The sequence below is a fragment of the Cuculus canorus genome, chromosome 4, assembly GCF_017976375.1.
Source record: "Cuculus canorus isolate bCucCan1 chromosome 4, bCucCan1.pri, whole genome shotgun sequence".
NCBI lineage: Eukaryota > Metazoa > Chordata > Aves > Cuculiformes > Cuculidae > Cuculus > Cuculus canorus.
Genome location: NC_071404.1, coordinates 14,903,640 through 14,929,624, shown reverse-complemented (window position 1 = coordinate 14,929,624; position 25,985 = coordinate 14,903,640). Strand labels below are relative to the sequence as shown.

The following is a 25,985-nucleotide window of genomic DNA, read 5'->3' as shown; positions in this document are numbered from 1 at the left end:
AACTTTACTGGGATAAAAATGTAGCTGTAAACACTAGCTTAAGAAGTAAAAATTTTCATGATCTGGCAACTAGGTAGCAAAACAAATCTCTTAAAAGCTATCAAATGAAGCTAAAAATAGAATTGGGTATAAATTCAAGTTTTAGACTGTGGTCAATTGAGGTCTAGACAAAACCCTATGTTTGTTCACTACCTAGTCTCCAGTCTGCTCCAAGCTTGAAAAGGTAATTGAACTCAGTCTATAATTACTGGATTAGATACAGATGGGCTCAGTACATTTCAGGGGAGGAAAGAACTGTTTTGATTCATTTTATGATTGCCTGTAAGGTCAAACTTTTCAAAATGTACTTTCATCTGTTAAATGGTTTCTCAAAGTCCCAAGGGACACCTTCAATAACTGATGTTTTAAGCAATTTGGGTCTATCAGATCCAGTCTTTGAATGTAATACGCTGTTCATTTTCTAGAATTATGAATGTTCATGTAGGTTAATTGCTACAACTCATACATATTTTTAAAACTACACTATTTTGAAAACTTGCAAGTTTTAACCAACAACTCTTATGTATAAATATTTGTAGAATTATTTTGGTTTAGTGTAGAGAATATCTTTGGAAATATGAATGAGCAACACAAATTAGAAATGTCCTTAGTCATAATTCCATCCCATTTGTCAGAAGTTTCTGACAATGCTCTTTTAGGACACAATTCAATAACGTATGAATAGACCAAATGAATTCAGTTCATTTCTTACAAACTAAAAAAATCAGGAACGAAACCTAATAAAAAAAAAAATTTCTAAAAAGCACTCGATAAGACTTCTTTTTTAGTATTCTCTTATTTTGAGCCTTCAACCTCACTGTCATTCACAAGATCAAATGTGGAATAAACGACAAGCATTAAAACTTTCACTTTGATAAGAATTTTTTGCAAAATCTTTTCCTCAATTACATCAACTGTAACTCTGCAGCTTGTTTCAGTACAACCAAGATTTCATCTTGCATCTTTAAATGTCTGGCTTAGTTAAAAGTTCAAATGCTCCACAAAGGCTATCTAGCTCTGCTCTCAGTCAGGAACTCACAGAGCTACTGTAACAGCAATTTGAAGCAAAAAAACACATTATGCAATCAGATGGCATTATAATAATCCAGTTTATAGTCTTAAAAGAGGTAGGAAACTTAACTCCAAGCAACTTACTCTTCAAGAGTTTCAGTTTATTTGCATTACAACAATCTTTTTGCTTATAAAAGTCCAATAAGAAAATATTTTTGTTACAATGTATATTTGTGTTCAATCAACCGTATCTTGGTGACAACAGTCTCACTCAGTTATCTTTGTAGGATCAGATACACATAGAATTTTTCTGCCAGAGATTTAGTATTTAAGCACTGGCAACTAAGATAATAGGAAATACGTTACTATAATTTCCTTCTGTCTCCAAGCGTGCCAATGAAAGAGGTTTAAGAGTATAGCAAGTTATCTCATATGATTTCCATGATCAATGTTTTATTTATACTGTTTTAAAGTCCTTCACTTCCATGTAAGGGACAAAACCTGAAGTCAGAACCAACCATGTCAAAGCTCCAGCAGAAAGATACATGATAGTAACAGTTAGCCATACACCTGATCATGCTGTGATCATACACCATCATCAGGCTGTGCAGAATCCCCACTACAAGTCTTACTGAAGAAGAAACTTCTTCCACTGTATTTTAACAAATGATGAGTTTTCGTAATAGTAGCTCTTTTTTAAATGTAAAAGCATCAGTAACAACCACATATAAAAAACTAAAAGAAGTCTGTAATTAAATTATTGATTCTAATTAGTGTCAAACATGAAAATTCATTCAAAAGATAATCTCCACATAGTATTTATATTATCTTCCTTCCCATATCTCTAATGGATGCTTCTAAATACATATCTTTAAAATTAGAACAATGCTCAGATTAGAATTTATATAGGGTGAATACACTTAATTCAATAAAGTAAGAATCTATCTGTTTAAGAGCTATATAGAAAAGGCTTCTTTTCATTCATTGGAAGTTTCCTTCATTTTATAGGGAAAAAAATTCATGTACATTTTTGAAGTTATAATAATTATTTCAAGTATGTTGCGTGAATCTAAAAAACACTCCTGAAACTACTGTAATTTTTCAGACAGTAAATTGTGAAGAAATCATAAAGTAACAGACTACAGCACTGTATGGCATAACACAGAAGAAAATAAATATGATATGAGAAGTTACTTTTTAGACTAGCTAATCAACTCTGATATTATTTTCCTTTTTTCTTCTCCTTCACATTTTGATTATCCCTAAAAAATATTCACTTGTATTTGCTGTGCACTCCTTTATATTGTATTAAAAAAATATAAGAAACAGTATCTAAGCTCTCATAAGTATTCCCCATTTATACTTTAATGGACTTCACAGTGAGCGAAAAATCTTAGATACTGGAAACAACAACAAGAGAAATAAAGTGTATTCTTACAATAAGCTGGTCTTGCTTACATTATGGTATATCGCTATGTCTTTACAGAAATCTTTAAAAAACAAAGAAGGGAGATATCCCTCTGGTATATATGAAATTCCGTCAGTATGCAGACTACAGCAATGTAGTATTATTTAATCAACAGAAACCTCATATTCCCTAATGACTCCGTTCCTTAAAAAAAAAAAACCAAACAAACAACAAATAGACACTTAACTGTCTTTGTACCTTCACACATCCCCTGAAATTTGTGAGGAACAAATCAGGAAAACCACTTCATTAAGAAGCGGTTGCTTACTTTGCAGTAAGTAAGTAGACTAAGTATCCTGCTAAGCCTAATATGGCAATTTTATTTTACAAATACTTTAACATATTGTTCCCAGTAAGTTCATGTATTATTAGAAAATAAATACAGAACATTCATACATTCACACAGTCTAAGGCCAAACTGATCAGAGTCATAGGTCACTGGAGCAGTAGTCTTGGATTTGGAAAACCAGTATTCAATACTTTGCTTTGGTACGAAGCAGTGTCCCATATATAAAAAGGAATTCTTGAGCCATTCCAAAGCATTAACTCCTGCATTACTTGCTAAGTGCCATATGTATTTTGGAATATATGCGTTTAACTTAGAGATTTCAAGTGCCGCAGAATCTACCAAATCAAGGATCCAGAAATAAGGTCTACCTTTTTTCAGCACTACATCCTACTTTTGATTTTTCACAAGATCCATAAACAATTCAGAGACTTTTTTTCTTGTGATCATATCTCCTAACAAAACAGGATGAAAAAATTTCTCATCACAAAGTAGATTTTTCAGACCTTAGATGTTTTTGTAGCTCTTTTTCATACAAAAATCCAAATCAAAGCAATCTACCACCACCGTATTTCTGAAAAAGATTGACAACAGAACTGGACATAACATTTTGTTATTTTAGCAGTGCTATATGCTTCTTCTTAAACTGATAATTCCCCTCTGTGTTTCATTACACTTACATATTTTTTAAAAACTTAAGTTTCTTTATTTTGGTATTGGCTCCTACATGCAGTATTTACCAGGAGCCACAGAGGCCAAATTATGCCCTACCATATCCACAACCAGAATCAAAACATGCCCTACTTACATACGCAAGGGTAATACCATGCCCAAGAATCTTTGCATATATATATAATATTTTTTCTACATAGTTGAATGAACCGTGCCTCAATTTAAGCCTACATAAAGGAATACTTCCCCTTGAATCTCACAGCAGAGACTAAAGTATGCATCACACCATCCAGCTGAACTGACGCAAAGAAAACAATATATAACAAAACCAACTGAAGAAAGGAGAATTTCAAATTAATCAAAAATTTGTAGCTGTCACTGGAAAATAGGAATGCAACAAGGTTCTGAAAGAAGAATATCCCAAGAACACACACATCTGTTTAATATTACAAGCCAACTGTCAACATTCTAAGTGAAGTTTTAATTTAATATTTTTTCTTTCTTGATGTTTTACTCTCATGAGGCATTGACTAAAGGTATCAGCTTTCTATAAGAAACTGTTAAATATAAAGAAATGTTATTGTAGCATGTTTATAAAATCATAGTTCGAGAACTTTTTATTTTTTTAAAGCCTGACCACAACTTAATTATCTGCAGGACATTCCAAGCTCACAATTGCAAGCTCCAGTTCCCAAGCAATTTTAAATAATATCTACTGTACGGGACACACAGTATCGCAAATACCACAACATGGTAGTGTTTCCAAAAGTCAGCATTAGAGCCTTTAGACGTGGTTTTTATTTTCAATAAATATTTGCTTCCTTACTAATCATTAGATGGTTTTCATCACCATTACATGTTTGTCTTTCAAATGTCAGTTTGCTATCACCATTTATTTTTAATATAGGGAAACTAGTTGTAAAAAAAGACAGCTATACTGTATCACATGCTTTATATTACACATGAATTGTCATAACTAAGTTTGCTGCTTTTCAGGAAAGCGCAAAAGCAAAAAGCCACCCACCCCCTTGTGAAACTGAGGGTAAAGCAGGGGTGGAAATTGAGACTATTAGCTCAGCCAAAAACTCACAGGAAAGCTGGAACTTCTTTAAGAAAGAGAAATCTCAAAATCCCGGGAATTCAAATTTGTTTCTAATTTGTAAGAACATCCAAACCACCTGAAAATAGGCAAGAAAAAAAAATGTGATGCAATTATATCTTTGTATATACAAATACAAATATATATATATATATATATTTGTATTTTACAAATCAATTTGAAAATCAGCAGACAATACAAAACTTCTAGAGGAACTCAGAACTCGAAAAGTACATTTTCCTCCTCAAAAAACACCAATACTCTGTAAAACACCTTGGTTTCAAAACACTGCTGACAAACTGCCCTTTCTTCCTCCCCCTTTAATCAACTTTTCCCTTCTCTGGAGATAGTTTGAGGACTCTGGCTACTCTGCACACCCTGGCATGCTGCCACCGTGGAGCCACTGTGAGGAGTTCTCATAACACTCATAGTGGGCTGCCATACAACCTGGTGCTCTGTTCTCCGCTCCTCTTTTTCCTGCCAGGCCACAGGTATCTACTTTATTCCATACATATTTACCTATTTTATTTAACCCCCCCCAAGTCCTGCAACGAGATTATCTCTGGTCTTCTAAATTTAGTGATATTTTACCTTCACATGTGCTGAAGATTTGAGGACTTACCTTTTTTCCATAAAAAATGATATCATTGAATAACCATATTAGACTTCTAATTCGAAAATTATTCCACATTAGCGCTCTATTAAACTTAGGAGGCAAACCAAGACCCCTTTGCTTATTTTCAGCCATAGAGCAACATAACATTTAAGAGCTTCTGCACATCCTCACAGAACCTCCACTGACATTCACTTGAAATTAATTTCATGCTTGCTATCCAACAGAGACATGGAGGGATGGGAAACTCCATCTGCATCTTAGACTACAGAAATGAAATATTCAATTTAGAATCAGTGAGATTACATCCACATTCAAAACTGTTTAAAAGCCAACCAAAAAAAAGGAAATATCCAGTGGGAAATGTCAAGCAATATATTAATAGTGGAAAAGTAAATACAGAAAGGAAGCTGGAGTACATTTAATAGTATCTGTTTTTTGCTTTGTTTGTTTGTTTTTCAAATGTTGCACGATACCTACGGAAATGGAATAGATTTAAATTTGAGCAGATGCAGTACTGCTTTTTCATTGCTCTCACCATGCTTCATCAAATGGAAAAGCAGAGTCAGAATGAGAGGGCAAAAAGGGACAATGAATACCTCAAGGCTGGTACCTGATCACTACAAAATGTCATTTTTAGGCAGACAGAAAGCTTTGACACACCACCCTGGAGTCAGGAAACTTACGTTTTCAAAAAAGTATCCATCATTTAAAATACTGTGCAATTATATAACAGTAATATTTTCAACACTGAAAAACACTTTCCCAAAATTACTGGAAATGATTCATACCTCCAATTTTCACCCTTTAATTGCTTCCACTGCTGAAGCTATCGTACAAAGTTTTATTATTTGCCAGTCTAAAAAATATTTTCAAGAATAGTCGTCTGAAGCTTCAAAGAGAGTATATAATTACATCACCTTTTGCTGAAAAATATACATCCTTTTTTCTACAGTGAAACATGCAAAAACTTAATCCACTTATTAAACTTTTTTTGCTGATCGCCTGTGTTAGGCATAGGTAGCATCCTAACTTACACTATCTCCCCATTTTATTAGTATTTTTATAAATCTCAAAGCAATTGACATGTGTGATAACTCAGAAATTCTGCTCACTGTCACAGAAAAACACTGCGTAGTTCGAGGCTAGAAGTAGCAGAAGCTAACAAAAGTAGTGCTTTTCAAATGTCCAAGAACACCCCTCTCTACCTAACTTTATAAGAAGGATACACTATGCACACAGAAAATGAGAACTGTGGCATGCTGGGAAGAGTTAGGGCTAAGTTCTTTTCTGCTATGCACCAAACTTGCCCTATTTTCAAGCAGACGAAGAGGAAGAGAAGAATCAGAGCCTTTAAGTTACTAACGTCCAGAGAAATTAGCTTTATTTTGACCTCACTGCCAATACCTGGAAAAATAAATCCCAACAGTTAACCTCTAACAAATCACACTGACATTCTTTTGAGTCTGCTTATTTTTAAGTTCATTTCTGTCCCAAACATGAGACTATATTTTATAAAATATAAATACAGAGCCTAAAGCTTCTAGCAGTGCATCAAAGTACTCAAAATAATGAGCTGTTCTTGCTCAAGAAATCTTTGCTAAAGAACTCAGAGAAACAGTAAAAACCATAAACACATCTATTAAATTCACTAACCTGTAAGTATTAAGCTTCATTCTCACTCCTACTTCTTCCACTTCCCTTCTTTTCTTTCCTATTCAGATGTATTCCATCATAACCTTCATATAATTTCTTGGTATTCGTTCTTTTTATTATTCTTTTTTAATTTTTTTTTTACCTAGATTTCTACCCCTCATGTTAGACTGTCTTTTCTCCAACCCATGTCATTTTATTTTCTTCTTGCTAAGCCTGCTCACAGTCTGTTGTCTTTCTCTTCCATTATACCACTTCAGCTTTTCAGATGCCACAGGACTCACGAGCCTGTCCCCAGTCTGCCTGTATAATTCTTTGGATGTCATGCTGATGCAACCTATGTTTGAGAAAGGAAGGAGGCTACATATCATAAACCTCAGCTTTCTTCCACTTCCATACAGACTACAAACTCCCATAAATTTTACCCTTATTTGTGCAAAATGACAAACCAAGAAATCACAGGAGGGGTCAGTGTAATGGACGACCTTAATCAAGAAAGAATCTGTAGTGACCAGCTACACGTATGTCAAGAACAAACCTCCCACAACTAACCTGGAAGGAGGTGGAGTGCGGATGAAGGCACCGAACTCAAAATGAGGAATGCAGCCTTTGATATTTTTGGGCTCAGATCCACGTGAGGTCCAGTTAATCAAAACAAAACTAATAGACGACTAAGGAAAGTTGTCTCCCAAACCAACTTTCAATCCTTTTCAGTTATGTTCAGAAAATAATTCCCACAGAGTTAAGAATATACTTTAAAACAAACAAACAAAGCAGGAGGGGACAATGACAGACATTTCCCAAAATATAACAGTTCATAACTCTCTCCCCCCCACCCCAAAGGCACGCTTATACCCTCACCCCTGTTACTGATGTGAGTTTTGCTAAAACCAGAAGCATCACATGGGGAACATTAGTGATTTGGCATTTAATTCTATTGCATTAAGCAAGGTCAGCACTTCAATCCTCTCAAAAAAATATTAAAAAAAAAATAAAAATCTTTCCTCTGCTATTTCCTTAACCAGCTTTTTATGTGTTTCTAATTCAGTAATTAAAATTATCAACTTCTCTCCCTGCCATCTCTCAGGCTAAATTTCTTCTCTAACAAGGATGAAGGAAATTGAGAGGTAAAACCAACAAATGCACATAATAAAAAACTAATATTAACACTAATTACCAGAGGGAAAGAGATAAATCTGAAATATTAGAAACACTAACTCCCCATTTGAAAAAGTATAATTTAGAATGGTATTTTCTGCCTAGAAAATGGGGGAGGTAAAACTATCTGCATGTAAGTGGGTAGAAAATGCAGCACCGTCAGCGAACTTCGGGAAGTGACTGTTAATAACCGTACATGGGAGAAGTCTGAATTAATTCTAATGACCCCAGCTACGGGCCAAATTGATTAGAAATTACCTCTCGTTAAAAGTTAAGAATTGAACTAAAATACCACTCGCTGTCCAAAATTTGGCATGGTCATTTATTTCTAACAACAACTATAATTTGCTCTACCATGAGCAGTATATATTTCCCTTGCATCCAAATGTTCACTCATGGGAATTATTCTTACGTAATGATTAGGCTCAAAACGGTCACATAAACTAACAGTAAACCAGGTTAGAATTGTTCGGTTTGATTATTAAAAAAAAAAATAAAAATTAAAAGTACCATTGAAGTACCATTTCAATCATTTTTGGCCACTTCCCTCATAGAACTGGTCAGTATCAATTATCATAGTAGTTCATTATGTGACCAGGAAGTCTTTCACTCCCTGCCTGTGTTCTGGCATGAACCTTAGTGGTACCACTCTCTGATATGGAACTTTTCAGGATTAAGCCTCATTCAGATCTATTCTAGACTGACATTTTTATTTTCATACACCTTTTACTTTTAGAACAGGGATGGTGTTACTCCCTGCATCAATAGATTGCTACCTGCCTAAACCAAAGCTACTACATACATACATATATATATATATATACACATGAAAGTAGGAAATGGAAAAGCCTGTGGACCTCCCAGTCTGCAAGTAAACTCATTTTTTTTTCTTTATGATACTAAAATTGTGTTAAGCACAAGGAATCCTTTTTTAGAAATCTAGATCTAATCATCTACTAATGTTTTTCAAACTTTTTTTGATCTCTAAACCCCTAGAAACTTACGAGGGCGTGTGCAGACTTGTCTCTCTCTTTTAGCACTGTGTATTGGCTACTGATTATATACTGTAACCAGACCCATTACACAATTTACTATCTTCTATCAATCCTGAATAGTCTGAAATGGATTGGAAAGTATATACGCTTAAAAACACTCACTTGTAATTATGCCACGTCAATAATTATGTCATGCTATTCAAGGTGGTCCCATATGGTCAGTTTGAGGGACCACTTGCTGGTTTTGGCATTCCCCATGGGTTTTTAGGTTGTATTAATGCAAAGACAATGGCAAAGATGAAACCATTGTAAACACTGTATACAAATGCCCCTACCCCTTTTTTCTCTTATGAGGATGCTCTAAATACCGAAATGTGCAAAGATGTACATGAAGATTCCATGTTTGGGACCCAGGACAAAATATCAATGTTCCATCTTTTCTAACATAAATGCTCTTTCAAATTATTTCATGGGCTGCATCCAAACAATGAGATATGTTCGACTTACACAGGTATGCATGAAAAGCTGTTTTGCTCAGAGTATGTAAAATTAAAAAGAAAAATACCCCACCAAACAAAAAAGCCACCACTAACTTATGTGTAGCCAGAGTAGTACAGTAGGAAAGTCAGATGGCCTTGTAAATAAAGATTTGCTCAAAATTTATATTCACCATCATTTGTTCTGTTTTTTTTCTGGAGACAAGTTTTATGTAGGGATTTTTCCTCCTCATTATGTAGTTGTACAGAGCAGCCAAATATATTTTTGATGTCAATATTGGCCTATCATACCTATTTTTTAAAAAAATCAGTTAATCATCCTACAGAATCCATGCACAGAAATTATACGAATAGCAGATGTTGTAGCCTTACGGATCTGGCATCCTTATGCGTCGAACAGCTTCTAACAGACATTTGATCATTCTGAAATTTTGCATTTAAAGACTTAGAAACATTTAACCTTTCAAATTTTCCATTCTCAAATATACATTTTCAGACATGTATGGTATTGGTTTTTGAAGAATTCATACTCAGCACTTCATTTTTCAGCTTTTTCACAAAAGCTTAAAGAAGATAATCTCCCTAGCAAAACACAAAATTTCATTTATGGCTACAATCAAGTTCACCGTGAAATTCCGCTTGACCATTAATTTATCTTTATTTCTATTAATAGGCTGTATCAGCCCCAAATACATTTCTTAAACTCCTATTGAACAGTCAGCAGTGATAAAAAGTTCTCATTCCTTCAATATTTTCAAACAGCTAAGCAAGAAGCACATTTCACAGGTGACATTCCTATGCCATAAAAAAGTAACAGGAAAGTCTTAAATAGTCATATTTCCTACAATTGTCCTAAGACAGCAGTTCCAATGCCAAATACCTTCCAAAACTGATTATCTTTTAAAATATCCAAAACTGTAGATTTAAGACCATGCTAAAGCTGTGACTAGGTGCCACATAAACTAGGCCTATGCTATATCTGAACTGCTGATGTTTGTCACTGACATCAAGCACAGCTTTTGTTATTCAAATACTTCTGCTCTAATTCTTAAATTTCTCCAATCACTGGATATTAACTCAGCTTAATCTCAAATCTGATATCATACCAAGGAACTAATGCATTGGAGTTTTGCGGCCAGCTTTTGGTGGCAGCGGGGCTACATAGGTAGCTTCTGTGAGAAGCTGCTAGAAGCTGCTTTACTGGATGTCCGGTAGAGGCAGTGCCAGACAGCTCCAAGACAGACCCACCACCAGCCAAGGCTGAGCCCATCGGTCACAATGGTAAAACAGCCAGAGCGGCATGAGAATACAAGAGAGAAACAGCCCTGCAGACATCAGATCTGTGGTTTCAATACAGGATGGGAGATACCGTGATTGAGAGCAGCCCTGCAGAAAAGGACTTGAGGGTGCTGATTGACGAGAATCTTGGCATGAGCTGGCAATGAACCTTGGCAGCCCAGAAGACCAACCATATCCTGGGCTGCATCAAAAGAAGCGTGGCCAGCAGGTCAAGGGAGGAGATTCTGCCCTTCTATTCCTCTCTTTTGAGACCCCATCTGGAGTACTATGTCCAGTTCTGGAACCCTCAACATAAGAAGGACATGGAGGAGGGCTACAAAGATGATCAGAGGGCTGGAGCACATCCCATGCAAGGACAGGCTGAGACAGCTAGGGTTGTTCAGCCTGGAGAACAGAAGGCTGAGGAGACCTTATAGCGGCCTTCCAGTACCTGAATGGGGCTACAGGAAAGGTGGAGAGGGACTTTTTATAAAGGCACGTAGTGATAGGACTAGGGGGAATGGATATAAACTGGAGAGGGGAAGATTTAGACTAGACATAAGGATGAATTTCTTCGTGATGAGAGTGGTGAGGCACTGGCACAGGCTGTCCAGAGAAGTTGTGGATGTCCCATCCCTGGAGGTATTCAAGGCCAAGTTGGATGGGGCCTTGGGCAGCCTGATCCAGTGGGAGGTGTCCCTGCCCATGGCAGGGGCGCTAGAAGTAGATGATCGTTAAGGTCCCTTCCAACTCAAACCATTCTGCGATAGGAGGGTGGAGGAGCTGCTCCAGGCACCAGCGCAGATTCCTCTGCAGCTCTCCCTGGGACGGGCTAAGAAGAACTCTGATCCCACAGACATGCAGCTGCCCTAGGTAGGGTTGTGCACCTGTCCAGCCCCACACTTCAGCTGCGCTGCCGCATGTTTGGACCAGGGCCAGGTGCCACTCCTGCAGCCTGAAGCACAAGTGAAGTCAGCACAGCTCCACTTGCAAAAAGCTAGGCAAACCCACCCAGAACATTTCCTTGACTTGAAACTCTTGTAATGCAACAAGAAACTTTTATCCACATCTTTATCCTTCTTCTATTGTTGGGACAGGGCCTCAAGAAAACACAGAAGGATAAGTCGCTCAGAGAGAAGACTAGGGCCAGCAAGAAACAGTAGCTGTGAATAGGGGGACACAAAAGACTAAGGCAAGAGGAAAAGGACACAGCTATAGCACATCATCACCACACAGGACTAAGGCAATGAGAAGATGAAGCTGAGGCTAGGCCTGAGTAAAAACAGAACTTCAGAAAGAAAACCAAAACTGGGAAGAAGCAAAAGCAAGGGAGCATTGGTGGTAGGAAGGAAAGAGGAAGTTTAGAAGGAAGGAAGAAGTGGGTGTGAGCCTAGTCTGAAGCTATAAATTATCTGGACTACTGACACTGAAATTGAAAAGGAAGAACAGAAATGCAGAAGAGACAGTACTGCAGGTAATGGGGAAGAAAGTAAAAAGCTTTGGAGAGAATGAACAGAAGTCTGTGGCTATGAGTATCTAGAACGGGACCTAAAAGCCTCAGACTTCTTGCTTCCTCTGCTACCACAAGCAACTATGAAACACTTTAGTCAGGTATCTAAACACCTGAATGGGCTTTTTTTAACTTCAGTTAAAATCAGGAGATTTTAAAATCAGGGAAAAAAGTTAGATCTCCTGGACAAAGACCTTGAACACAGTTTTATGGACTGGTCTGACCACTGCAGATAAACCCCTACCACAGAATTCACAGTTTAGAAGTAATTTAAAACAACTTTTTGTAATGGTTAAGAACACTTTAACACGTACTCAACTCAACACTCTTTGCATAGACCTCAAAGCAATGACCGAGCTACTGCATATCAAACATCAAGCGTTATAGAACACAATTTTCATAGAATCATAGAATGGTTTGGGTTGACAGGGACCTTAAAAACTGTCCAGTTCCAACTCTCCTGCCATGAGAAGGGACACCTCCCACTAGACCAAGCTGCTCAAAGCCTCATACAGCCTTGCCCTGAACACCTCCAAGGATAGAGCATCTCATTTCTCTCAGAACTGAGAAAAGTACAATGAGCACAGAAATGCGATGTTAATATCTATGTTTGAAAACGAAGTTACTCCTAAGTTAGAAAATGACTGCACAGGGTTCCTTGTGCATTCTTTGTATAGATCTAAACTGCCATATGCATTCTGTAAGCCCCTCCTCAGAGAGTGCACTGAGAAGTCTTTTTCTTTTAGTTTTTCAAAGTACAGTCCAGAACCCTATTAAACAACTGTTATTCAACAGTTTTGTTGAATACAGCAGTATTCCCTGCTTTGAGATCAGATTTTTTTCCCTCGCCTTCCACTCAGTACAAAGAAAAATAATGTTCAAGAAAATTGTTCTTACATCACGACTGTGGACCGAGTACTATTATAAGCAGCATCAGCTCTGTAATTCATAGAACGGTTTGGGTTGGAAGGGACCATGAAGGTCATCTAGTCCAACCGCCCTGCAGTGAGCAGGGACACCTCCCACCGCATCAGGTTGCTCAAAGCCCCATCCAACCTGGCCTAGAACATCTCCAGGGATAGGGCATCCACTAACTCTCTGGGCAACCTCAACAAAACACATTTCTTATAAAGATCTAGTCTAAACTTCTCGTTTTTTAGTTTGGAACCATTATCCTTTATCCTATTTGCTACAGGCATTGCTACAAAGTTTTTAGCAACTCCTTAAGCTCTCCCTGATTGCCTTGTCAAGTTTTAAAGTGTTCCCATTCCCTTTTCACGTGTAATTTGTATAAATAGGCACTTCACAGACATACTATGTCTGTAAGATAACACAGCCGAAGTCAGCACATACGGTGCAACTCTCCAGGGGCGTGTACTCGTATTGGCTCTGGAAGCGTCCTCTTACGTGGCAGCTCGCAGGACCGCGGCACAGACCGAGGGGCAGCCGGTTCCCCACGACCACAAGCGCCAGCCCCGGCTGGAGGGGACGGAGCCCGCAGAGCCCCCAGGAGGACCCTGCGCGCCCCCGCCGCGGGGAGGGGAACGCGGGGCCGAGCTCCCACGCCCGTGTGGGAAAAAGCTGCCCGGGGCTCGCCTGCGGGCGGCTCCGGAGCCTCTGGGGAGAGCTGGAGGCGGCTCCAGCGGGTCGAAGGGCCGGGGAGCCGCCGCCGCGCCTGCCCGCCCCGGGTGCCCGCACTCACCACCTCGCGGGCGCGGCCGGTGAAGTCGCTCTTGGAGCGGGCGCCGCCTCGCTTGAGCAGCTCATCCCTAGCGCCGTCCCCCGCCGCCACCCCCAGCGCCTTGTTGCGCGTCTTCACTGTCTTCACGCTGGCCTTGAAGAGCAGGGTGATGTCCACCGCCATGGCGGCGCGCACCGCCCCCTCACGGTGCCTCCGACAACTCGGACCCGCGCAACGCGGCGCCGCGACACGCGTTCCGCCCCGCGGCACCGAAAGTGCCGGGAAATCACCTCCCTAGGACTGGTTTTGGAGGTTTAGAAAGCGAACATCCTTTATCAGGCCTGGGCAGCACGAGGGAGCGATCCCCACCAGTCGTGTGCAGCCAGACCAGGGCTGGGACAGAATAGATTTCCCACTTATATGTATAAATTTTCCCAGAAATCTTACGCAGATTCTATTTATTTCCAAGGACTAATTTTAATGTTATTATGAAACTTGGCAACACTCAAAACTCATGCTAATTTAGAACTGGGTCCAGCTCTGCCTGACCTTGCCTTTGAAATAGGAATAAACTCCAAACAGAGGTGATTGTAGAACACACAGTGCAGATCACAACAGAAGATGTTACTATCTTCAAAGAATGAACAGGGTCTGGGAAAACACCATTTTACAGAAAACATGGTATCTGAGAAGGAAAACATGGTTTCAAAGGGACATTCTAACTTTCAAAGAACATAATTACTTTGATAAAACTTTAGCTTAAATCGAAATCATAGAATCATAGAAACATGGAATCATGGAATAGTTTGGGTTGAAAGGGACCTTAAAGATCATCCAGTTCCAACCTTGCTGCCATATGTCCCATGGCAGGGACACATCCCACTAGATCAGGCTGCCCAAGGCCCCATTCCACTTTTTGTAATAGTAACTACTTCTCGTATCACCAGTTTAATCCATCACGGCTGTCTGGCTGCCATGGGGGCACTGGAGTCTGGGAGAGGTGCTCACCTCCTGCCAGCACAGCTCCCCTCCCATCGGCCAGTCATATTGGTACTAGAAGTAGTTACTATTACATAAAAGTGGAATATTTTTAACTTAAGCTAAAGTAGAGTTAAGTTTTTTTGGAAAGTTAGATAGAATGTCCCTCTGATACCATGTTTTCTTTCATAAAGTGTTTTTTTCCAGACACTGTTCATTCTTTGGAAATGATAACATCTTGTGTGAAGTGTGATCTGTGCTGAACAGATGTGCCTTCTGTAATCACCACTGTTTGGAGTCTCTCCCTATCTCAAAGGCAAGGTCAGGCAGAGCTAGACCCAGCTCCAAATTAGCAAGAGGTTCGACTGTTGTGAAGTTCATAATAACATTAAAATTAGACTTTGGAAATGAATAGAATATGCATAAGATTTCTGCGAAAATGTATACATGTGCATGTAATCGGGAAATGTATCCTGTCCCCAGCTTTTGTCTCATTGCGTGTGATTGATGGAGATCACTCCCTCACGTTGCCCAGGTCTGATAAAGCATGCTTGCTTGCTAAAGCTCCAAAACGTGTCTTAGAGGGTTTATTTGCTGCCATTTTCGGTATCAGTATTCCAACCAAACCTTGACGGCTGGAGCACCCTGCTGTGGCGTCGTGGCAGGTGTCGCCAGGTGGTGCTGTTCTACCTGACTCCCTGGTTCTTCACTTGGCAACTTAGTCACAGAAAGACAGGTTAATTAGAACTGATTAATACGTGTTGGCAGATCTGCATAGCGGTCTGGGATTGGTGCAGGTGTAGGATTCCCCTAGGAAACAGTCACAGGTGTGTATCCGCTGATGACATTTTCCTGCGCTGCACAGGCAGAGCAACCTTGTTCCACCTGGAATGTGCAGCAATGACTGCTTTTCTGCCAGGATGCTGACATCCGAGGCCCTCCGATCTGCTGCCATCCAGCATTGGGACAGTAGTGTACCTGGAAGACGTGTCACACAGTCAGCTGCAGCACAACACTGTTTGTGATCTGATACTGAAGAAACCTTTGTTATTGAGGCCACTTTATCACCATGTTCTGTGCAATAGAGCAGTTGTGTATGGTTGTGTGGCACAGAGGGGAAAACTTTTGACCATATAACCAGTGATGATGTTGTGTAAAGCCATAGAATCTTTAAGATTGGAAAAGACCTCTGAGATCATCAAGTTCAACCATCACCCCAACACCACCATGCCTACTACACCATGTCCCGAATTGCCACATCTACATGTTTTTTTAACGCCTCCAGGGGATGGTGACTCCACCCCTTCCCTCGACAGTCCATTCCAATACTTTACCACTCTTTCAGTAAAGAAATACCTCCTAATATCCAATCTAAACCTCCCCTGCTGCAACTTGAGTCCATTTCCTCTTGTCCTATCGCCAGTTACTTGGGAGAAGAGAATATCACTCTACAACCTCCTTTCAGGCAGTTGTAGGCACTGATAATGTCTTCCCACAGCCTCTTTCTCTCCATGTATACATATATTTTATATGTGTGTGTGTTATATATATATGCCATATGATACTCTGGGATCTACTAGATACCCTGTAGTTTTTAACTGTGCTCTCACTGACTAGAAGAATGTTCCCTGAGACAGTCTCCAAAGACACAATTTCAAAATCCTGTCTCTCCCTAGCAGACAGGAACTTAATCTACCACAACTATTTCTCCTTTCTACTCCAAAGTACCAGGCTTTTTTCCCTTGTTGATTACTGCTGTACTTTAAGTTCAGTTCTCATCAATTCAGCCTTAGCTAGAGATTAGTGGTTCCCTCATAGTTATACCGTATTCATTCATACATTGCTATTATTGTTCTATTTTAAAATGTGCTTTTGTTGTGGTATGGGTACATTTTTTTAATTAAAAAACAGACTGTTTTAAGTCCCTGTCCTCGGTGCTGGATTTACAATGGAAATATATTTAAAGTATTAAAAAGTGGACAAAAAAGGGAGCTAAATTTTTCATTCCAGGAATGCCAGCAATATTTGATTGAACCTTGAACCAAATGCCTTTTCTCTTTCAAGATTAGGAAACTCAGTATAAAGATATTTTAGCAAAGGATATGTTTAATAAAGCTGTGAGGAATTTACACACAGTAAATCAAATACTTTCAGGTATGTTTCCTTAAATTAGCTGTTTTCATTTTCTTTGCATTGCCAAAACCAAACTAAGCACACTTCATAAAATTCCAGGAATGTCTTGATTGGACTGACACCCTCAGTCTGAAACTCCTTGAAGATGCTTCTGAGCCATGTTCACCACTACTATGTGTTAGGGTAGTTCTCATATGCTGTGGTTCTGCCGTCCTTACAGTAAATAATGCCTCACTTCACAGGTGGTTGCACCGGTAACTTCTTGCCAATAGAAATAAGAAATTCACAGCTTGGCCCATGGTAGAATGCTCCTGAGAATGTAGGTGATAGAATTAACCTCAGGTTTTGTGCTATATAGCTTTTTCCAACATTTAATGAATCTAACACTTGCATTCCCTTGAAGTATTCCTGTTTAGGTGGGCATTGGATAAGAATCTATGGAGTTTTGGTGCGAGTGCTGCTTTTTTTACATTTAAACTGTAAGAATATTAAAGTTATTGTGAAATGGTGGACTTCACCTTCCTTTTCTGCTTTCAGAAAATAACAACATATATAGATGTCTATGTCATGTTACAGTTCACTCATTTTCTAATGAAATTTATGTACTTTAAAATAACTAGAATACTCTGTATGTTAACAGACATACTACAGATTACCCCCCTAACTTTGCAAAGATTTGTGCACATACTAGAACACTGTGAATATAGTCAATGCTCTCACTGAAATCAATGGAACCACACATGGTACATACAGCTAGGCACATAACGCTTTTGCCAGATCAGGACCTTATCTGGAAATTCTTTGTGAACAAGATTATGTCTTCATTTCTAGTTTTACTTATTTATTTGTATTTTATGTATGTGACCAACAGTTGCTGAAAAACACTCCAAAACAGTAATAATAATATTACACAGCCAATTTTGAACTTCAAGAGTCTTAAAACTTCTTTTGGGGCACAAGGAAATAAACAGAGACACATTTTAGAAGGGCCATAGTATTAAAATTCCATATAACTGATCTCATCTGTCAGAAATGGACTGAACAGTTAATCTGACAAAGGAAAAAGTTAAAGGACCTTTTTAATGAGAAAGAAAGTTGCTCAAATGGTCTAACTCATTAGGTATATAATACCCCAGGCCTCTGCTGTAGAGATAAATAGATAGCTTTGAAGATTACAGCTGCTTTAAAATCAGTTGCTAAGAACTGGTGCCCAGAGCTTTTATTTGAACTTGATCCTAGCTTCCTGTATACAGTAACTACATCTACTCGGTAGTCATTTGCACTTCCACAGCTGCCTTGTTTTGAAAGTTTAAAGCTTACTTTGGAACAGATAGGTTTCAATAGTACATGCTAGATCTTCCTGTAATTACTAAAAAGATTAACCTTGAAATTTAAGATTTTAAAGTTGGAGTAAAATTCCAAAATGCACACAAAGGGCTACAGTCCTACCGCAAGCAATGCAGTAAATTTGTAAGAACATATGCACAGTGCAGTCAGTCCTGCCTCAGCAGAAGTATGTCTGGAAGAGGAGGAATTAGAAGCTCGCAAACTACAGCAGTTTTGTGTGCAGTGTGAGGACAGCATGCTGATGATCAGGTCTTGGTGTACCTGCTTAATGGGCATGTCCAGTAAAATGTCAGGGGCAAACCTGCCAGTGAAAAGGTAGTATTTCCTTTGGTTATCTATCAATGTGCCTTTTAAAGATGGGCCAGTGGTGTTCATCTCCACTCACAGACAGGAAACCCCTTGCCTTTTAAGTTCCTTTTGTGTGACAGGGGAATGAAAGAGATAAAGCTCCTCAACACCATCCCTTCTAATGCTCTGCAGCTACAAGCATCCTAATTTGGCGTGAACAATAGAAAACTCACTGCAGTGCATTTTAGACATTTTATTTTCTTTCTGGCATAAAATTTTCTTTATGTGATGACAGTGTTACAAACTGAAGAAAATATCAAAAGGAAGGCAATTTGCTTATAGTGCACATTTGTAAATGAGGTAAATCAGAAGAGGAGAATCTAGCACGAACAGTTATTGGCTTAAACTCAAAGTAAATTCAACAACTTTGTGAGTGTGTAAAGAAATCTTTGAAGTTTGAAAGTAGCATTGTAAGACAGTACAACCTGTACAAAGGAACTATCATCACTGTGTACAATGAAACAGTATTTTGTAGAAATAATGGGTATGAACTGCATAGCCATAAACGACTTATATTGTCTGTGGCAACAAATATTGACCACTGGAAACCATTCAGTTTGCAGTAACATGAAGGTTCTGTTATTCCTCTTGAAACAAGACCATCACATCAAAATCTACACAAAAAATAATTAAAAAATAGAAACTTCTCATGTAAAATATATTTCTGCCTTAAAATATGTCTGTTTATATTATGTCTAACAATAGAAATTCAGGGAAAAAATGATAACTTGATTTTCCAGTTGTTCAAAGGCATGTTTAATTATCAGAGATGTTATGTATAAAATGATTCTTTAGTTGTAATGTGATAACATTACATGACATGTGCCATCCAAACTACATCATCAAAGAAGTGTGTGTGTGTCCAATGCAATTAAGCTTGAGCTATGGAAATGTTGAAAAGCTGGCTTCTGCATACAAGAATAATTCTCAGAAGTGCTGATTCTTCCTCACATAAACGGAAACACTGTCCCTGTGTTGGACATTGTATACAAAAAGCAGGTGAAATTCCAAGTGAGGAAGAAAATTGTAGGTCTTAATCAGGAAAAAATGGCCTTACAGACAAGGCTTTATTAAAAAAAAGATTTACTTGGGTTATATACTTATGCACTGAAATAAATGTTATTTTCCAAAGCAACAGACTTCAGAGGGTAAAGTTCTTTGCTCACAACATCTTCACAACAGAAGATGATCTGTGCTTCTCCTACAAAACTTTGAATCTTATAGTACTGTGTATATTTTTTTTGCCTCATTATCACTGCTGCCTCTTGACTGATCCAACAGCAGCAGTACTTAAAGCAAATGTATTTGTGCAACTAATGACTCTGTTTGCTGCTAGTGTTTTAAGCAGATTATCATCTAACTTGGATAGCACCTGACTAGTGGATCCAAAGAAAAAGTAGCTAAAAGGAAGCCTAGAGCCAAATCCTTGGGTCAGATTCCCCAAAGGTAGTTAGGAGCCTAACTACTAAGGAGACTGGAATCCCATTCAAAATATTTTTATACCACTTGATTTCAGTGAGTTTTGGGTGTCAGGGCTCACCAACAGCCTTGACTGACCCTGACCAGCTCCTCTTGGCCTTATAACCTCCTTACTGTCAGGGAGCTGCCTGATGCCCTGGACTGGAAGTGAACCTGGCTGCCCCGCTGCTCTCCGTCCGGGGCAGCAGGACAGGCTCCAGGTGGCCAGGCTGTGCTCTGCTGGCTGTGGTGCTGCAATCAGTTCCCCGTCCCAGCTGGTCCTCGCTCTGCCTATGTGTTGGGCACCTAAATATCATTATTACAACTGCCATAATTAGAACAAATAAGGCCTGGAAGAAGTCAATAGAGACAGTGTTCTTTGTCTTAAATTTTGCTGAAACGATTTTAGCTCTTTCAAAGTCTCTATCCTTTGAGAATTTCCATACCCTCCTAAATGCTTGCAAACTGGATGGTTTCTTCTATGAAGCTCTGCAGGAAAAGAATACGGCTGGCGCTTACACAGAGAAATTCCATCTAACACAGCAGAAGCTCCCAAAGCCAAACTGTTCTTTCTCAGTTCTTCAACAACATCGGTCAACATCTGTCTAAGCTGTTGAAAAGGAAGTTTGGCCTCCACATATATGAACATGGCCATGCGTTGTCTACTAGGAAAAAAGAAGAAGCAATAAAAATGCAGATGTTTTTTCAATAGCAGAAACAGACATGCAACAGCCACAGGCATTGTTTCAAAAGTGCTTGGATAATTTTAGCAGATAGTTGGTAAAACAGATGGATAGCCTTCTAATTTTCATCCTTGGAAGCATTTTGAGAGCAGCCAGTAAAATACGAGCAAGAAAATACAGGAAGGCTTGCACTGTTACTAGTCCTAGATGGATTTTTTTTTTTTCACTTGCCTTGAAAACATTATACTTTAGCCTCCAGGGGTAGCATATATATTACATATAATTTTAAGAAAAACATTTCATGAATGAAGAATATATTCAGACCTTCCAAAACCATTGAATCTGAAAAAATAGTTGAGCATACACTCAGATCAATTTTCTCCTGCATATACAAGAATCCCATGTCTCCACTGCTAGACCTGCAACATTTGCAGACTTGCATATTCCATAGTTTAAAATACTGCTACCTGAAGAGATTCTTCACTTGGCAAATGAAGGCAGTTAGAAGAATGGGAATTCAAGAATAAGAAAAGAAATATAATGACCTTAAAGGAAAGATGAAAAGATGGAAAGTGGAAGAAGAGATACAGGTAAGGTCTACATCAATACAAATCTTACAATGAATTCAATCTGGGAGAAAAAGGTAGTGTGAAGAAAAATCAAGTGATTGTAAAACAAGTCTTGGGGCAGGGCACAGACAAATTCATGTAGCTGAATTTTAAGAATTATGAAAATATATGTGGCAAAAACACATTTGAAGTGAGTTCTTTGAACACTCTCTAAATGGCCCTGATGACCGCTAAGAAGAAGCTTTGGTTAAACACAGGAATGTCCAAATGTTTCAGTGAGAGCTTGATTTAACGCCTAGTACATTTACAACCCAGTTTGCTGTTCACAAGCTTCCTCGAGTCAATGAAGCCTTATAAATTGAGCAGCAGCCATCACAAAGCAATTTCAATGCAGGGTTCTTACAAGTATAATTTAATATAGGCAGTGAAGAGAATGAATATCCTTAACAACTACATACTTGGCTGTCAGTCTGTAGGGCCTTAGAAATGGGATAAACCCACTGTATTGGATGCAAGAGGATTTGGCTTGAGAATACATATGCAATAAATATTATGTATGTGGGATGCTTACATTGTACCACAGGCTCTGAGTTACTGGCAGTAAGTAGAGCTGAAAGTATATATACAAGAGATCCTTTAGAATTTCCCCAAGAAAAATAATGTTGATATGCCCCCTGTGAAAAGTGGAGAAGAGATGTTGCAAAGAAATGCTTTTCAGGATTCTTCCTACTATAAAGACTGAAAAGCGGTGTAGACACAGCAGTTCCCTATAGCACAGTCCAAAGTCAGTTTATTTCTCAAGATTCATGGACTTAGGAGTGAAACCAACCTAGACACTGTCTGAAATTCCAACCCCTTAATAAAAATGGAGAAGAAAAAAATCAGTTATATAATATTAAGATGAACCTCAGTCATGGAACACAGTACAGAGCACACTGTTTACTCATATTAAAGAGGAACTGTATTTCGATGTGATCTTCCATTGATTCCATGTTAACAACATACAGAAATGATAGTGAGGTGGCGCTTACAAGAGGATGACTAGAGCAAAAATGCAAAAAGGGCAGAGAAATTAAAATGTAAAAAGAATATATTTAAATAATTATTTTAAAGGAGAAGAGAGGAAAAGGGAAGAGTTCCTCTGAAGTTATTTCTAGACAATGGCATGAGAAAGGGAATTGGGAAATATGGACCATTTTTGTTCAATTTTCTCATAAGAAACTCAAATCCTGGTATGTACATAACAAATCATGATGTTTGGACAGGCATTGGATTTATATTATTACGAATGCTTTACAAGTAAAAGAGGAAAAATAAAACTGGGATTTTTATTTTGTTTCATTTTATGTTACCGCCAATGTTAACTCCAATGGCCAACTGGTATGTCAGAGAAACAATATCTTTCTTAATGCCTGAGTGCTCCACTCATTTATAGGGTCAGAAATAACAATAAGCCAAATCAAAGACATTTCTGTTGTTGGGATTTGAATCAGGCCCAGCGTACATCACCAGAGATCCTACAAAGTCTTTGCCAAACCCACAAAAGACTGGAGTAACTCCATAGTTCCCCTCTGACATTTCTGAGGTTGGGCAATGGCTCACTATCTGCTGAATATCATGCAGATTAGCAGTAAAGTGGCTTGTCATAGTGGCTTGCAGAATAAATAAAGCACCAGTAAAGACACAAAATTAATTGATGTTGCAGTGCTCAAAATTATGTTCTTTTTAGTTCTATTGTTTATGACTTTAAGCTTATGTATGTTCTCACAATATTTGCCTAGCTGTGTTACAGCTAAGCTCTCCACATTTTTTCATGGCCCAGTTGCACCAAGCAGTAGTGTGGGTACAAGGGAAGAGAGGAAAAAACAGCTTGGGGAAGAATGGGTAGAAAGGGACTGCAAAAGCCCCAGCTTGTATTGGTTTATTCTGTCAGTGAACAGGCCCAAAAAACAAGCCAGCAGAAATAAACCAGGCAGACTAGCTTTATAGAGAATAATTTTATTCTCATTTGTATTAGCTCAATTTAGTAATTCCACACAGCCAGTGGAAAAGGCGTAGAAAATAAAGTGTCTGACTATTCTTGCTTATCTCGGTAGAAGCAGGAGTTAAACTTGATGTAAAGAGGTGTCAGAGCACTTGTAGTATGTTTACAGCCTGCATAGCAGCACAGTGTAGAAATCCCTGAGCTGGCTCCAAGCAGGCTAGCATGTCCACAGCATATGGGATTCAGTGTTCTGAATGTTTCTGCCAGGGTGTAACCGTATCCCCTTAGCCTTTCAGCTTAGACTTGTATAAAGACATCATTATTGCTATACAGAATGTACCTTAACTGATAGGGTCTTAGGGACAACTTGTTCTTTTTTGTTCATTTTGTTCATTTTGATGACTGAGAGTCAGTGTCCAGGTTTTCCCGGTCGTCTCTCTGTCCCAGCTGATGAACCTACAGTTTAGAGCAGAAATTGTTCTTGATAGCTCTTAAGGGGTGAAGAAGGAAAGAACTGATGTTCCTTAACTCTAAATAATCTCAAAATTGGTAGGCAGTCTCAGCTCATTCTCTAACCACCTCTACACCCAGTAGTTTTTTGGCAAGGTGTGGCATTTATTCTAAGGGGCGTCTAAGAATGAGATGCATCCCCTTGCAATGCCTATCTTCAGAGTCTAGTTTAGACTAGAATGTCATCTTATATTAGGCATCTAGTTTCAAGGAAAATTATTTAGGTTAGATGAACGCAGTCTTTCTTATCATGGCACTCTATATGATAAAAATAGAATATATCAAAATGAAATGATTCAATACTTCCCTGAGAACACTGGAGGGAGCTCACAGAAAGAGACAAAAGAGGAACAAAAAAGAAAAGGCAAGAAAGAAAAGTTGCCCTAGTTATGTGAAAATATTCCCTAGTTATGGGAATATTTACACCTATAAATTGTGTATCGTTTCAATCCATGTACAAATGTAGGGAAAAGGCATTTTTGTTTATATTAAACACTGGCAATTTTTCATATCCCGTATTTGTATCCTGGCATCATTGTAGCTATTTATTTTGAGCATATATATTTAGAATGCACACGCAATTGGCCTTTTCTTTTTCATTTAAATTGATGTTTATTTGAGTTCTCTTTTTTCTGTTCACTTGGCTTCATGCTCTGCAGTCTGATATTTAATCTAAAATGAGAGAGAGGGACTTTGGCAAACTGTAGTTATACATCCCCTAGGAAAATACCATCATCTTCAATGAACACGATATAATGAGGAGGTGTCCTATTACATAATTGAGGAGGCATTGTCTTTTATATGCATTCTGGTTCACTTTTCACACTAAATTAATCTTAATAAGCATCTGCTTTGAGTAAAGAGAGTTTTGTGATATTTCAACCATGACCTCTCTGGATGTCCAAATGATTTCATTTTATGTTTCAGACTGGAGTATTCTTTTGAAATGTTTCCCTTTACTATATGATAATCAGTGTGTTAAAATGAGCTGATTAATCCCATCAGACTAACACTGATACCATGACTCTTGTGCCCTTTCCTCAGTAATCTCATTGCTGCAAAATCACTGGCTTCAGGGAAATATTACAGATTATATTATACAGGAGGTCAAACTTGATGATCACAGTGGTCCCCTCTGGCGTATAATCTATGAATCTGTATCTCAGACTGGGAAAATACAAATAACAGCACAATAGCTGTAACTGAAGAAATGAAACTCACTGCTTTTAAGATAGAGCTTGATAAATTTATGAGAAAGATTATATGAACTCGTTGCCTGCAATAGCTGGAGCATGGGCTTTGTGGCCCTGCAGTCACTTTCTGGTCTGTTTTACTGTGTTTCAGTTGCTCTTCAGCTTGCTCTCATTTTTTATATTTATTTCAAGAAAGTTTTTAATACTGTTACTGGGATAACAAATTAAAGATGGATTTTAGCTTTGTAAAGAAAGGCTCTCTTTCATTTCAGATGACAGACTGAATTGAGGCCTATGAATAATGCTTGTGTTGATGTGCCAGAATATGTCTTAGCAGCAATGAATTCTCAAATACCCTGGATGACCTTATTCATTTTGAAGTCAATGGGAGGGAAGGCAATACAGCCCAGTGCTTCTGAATCAGGCTGCATTTTAACATATCAGCAATCGTATACAGTCTTCGCTTTAAAATATAGGGAAAGACTTTGCAAAAGCCACGTTTGATTTTGTAAGTGTGACTTTTGCTATATCGTTCATCTGCTTGAAACTATGCTACCATACAGCATGTGTTAAAGAAAATATTCAAAATTTGCTGCAGAGTTTTACATTTATAGTTCTCTCCTGCCTTAGTAGTTTGCATTTTGACAGAGCTGCAGCTCAGAGAAGAGTTGGACTGGATGAATATGGGAAATAGAGACGTTTCCAAGAAAAGTAGGAAGTGTGTTTGGTAAATTTTTGAGTACTTAAGGATCACTAAGGATCTGGTCCAAGTAAAATAATTGGTAGAATTTACACTGGCTCAGAGGGAATAAGTACAGGGCC

The 25,985-nt window shown here is 38.4% G+C and overlaps 1 protein-coding gene across 3 annotated transcripts in view; it reads right to left on the bottom strand.

Moving 5' to 3' along the window:
* The window catches only part of STX18 (syntaxin 18), a 66,274-nt gene extending 51,938 nt beyond the window's left edge, over positions 1 to 14,336 (bottom strand). Inside the window, exon 1 of one of the 3 annotated variants that reach the window (XM_054064568.1) lies at positions 13,982 to 14,336. In XM_054064568.1, coding sequence (XP_053920543.1) covers positions 13,982 to 14,143 — 162 coding nt within the window. In that variant the 5' untranslated portion in view covers positions 14,144 to 14,336. Of the gene's footprint in view, positions 1 to 4,566; positions 4,655 to 13,981 lie in introns of those variants that run through there. The other 2 variants (XM_054064567.1, XM_054064569.1) reach the window with 2 other exon arrangements.
* Between the last annotated feature and the right edge of the window lie 11,649 nt (positions 14,337 to 25,985).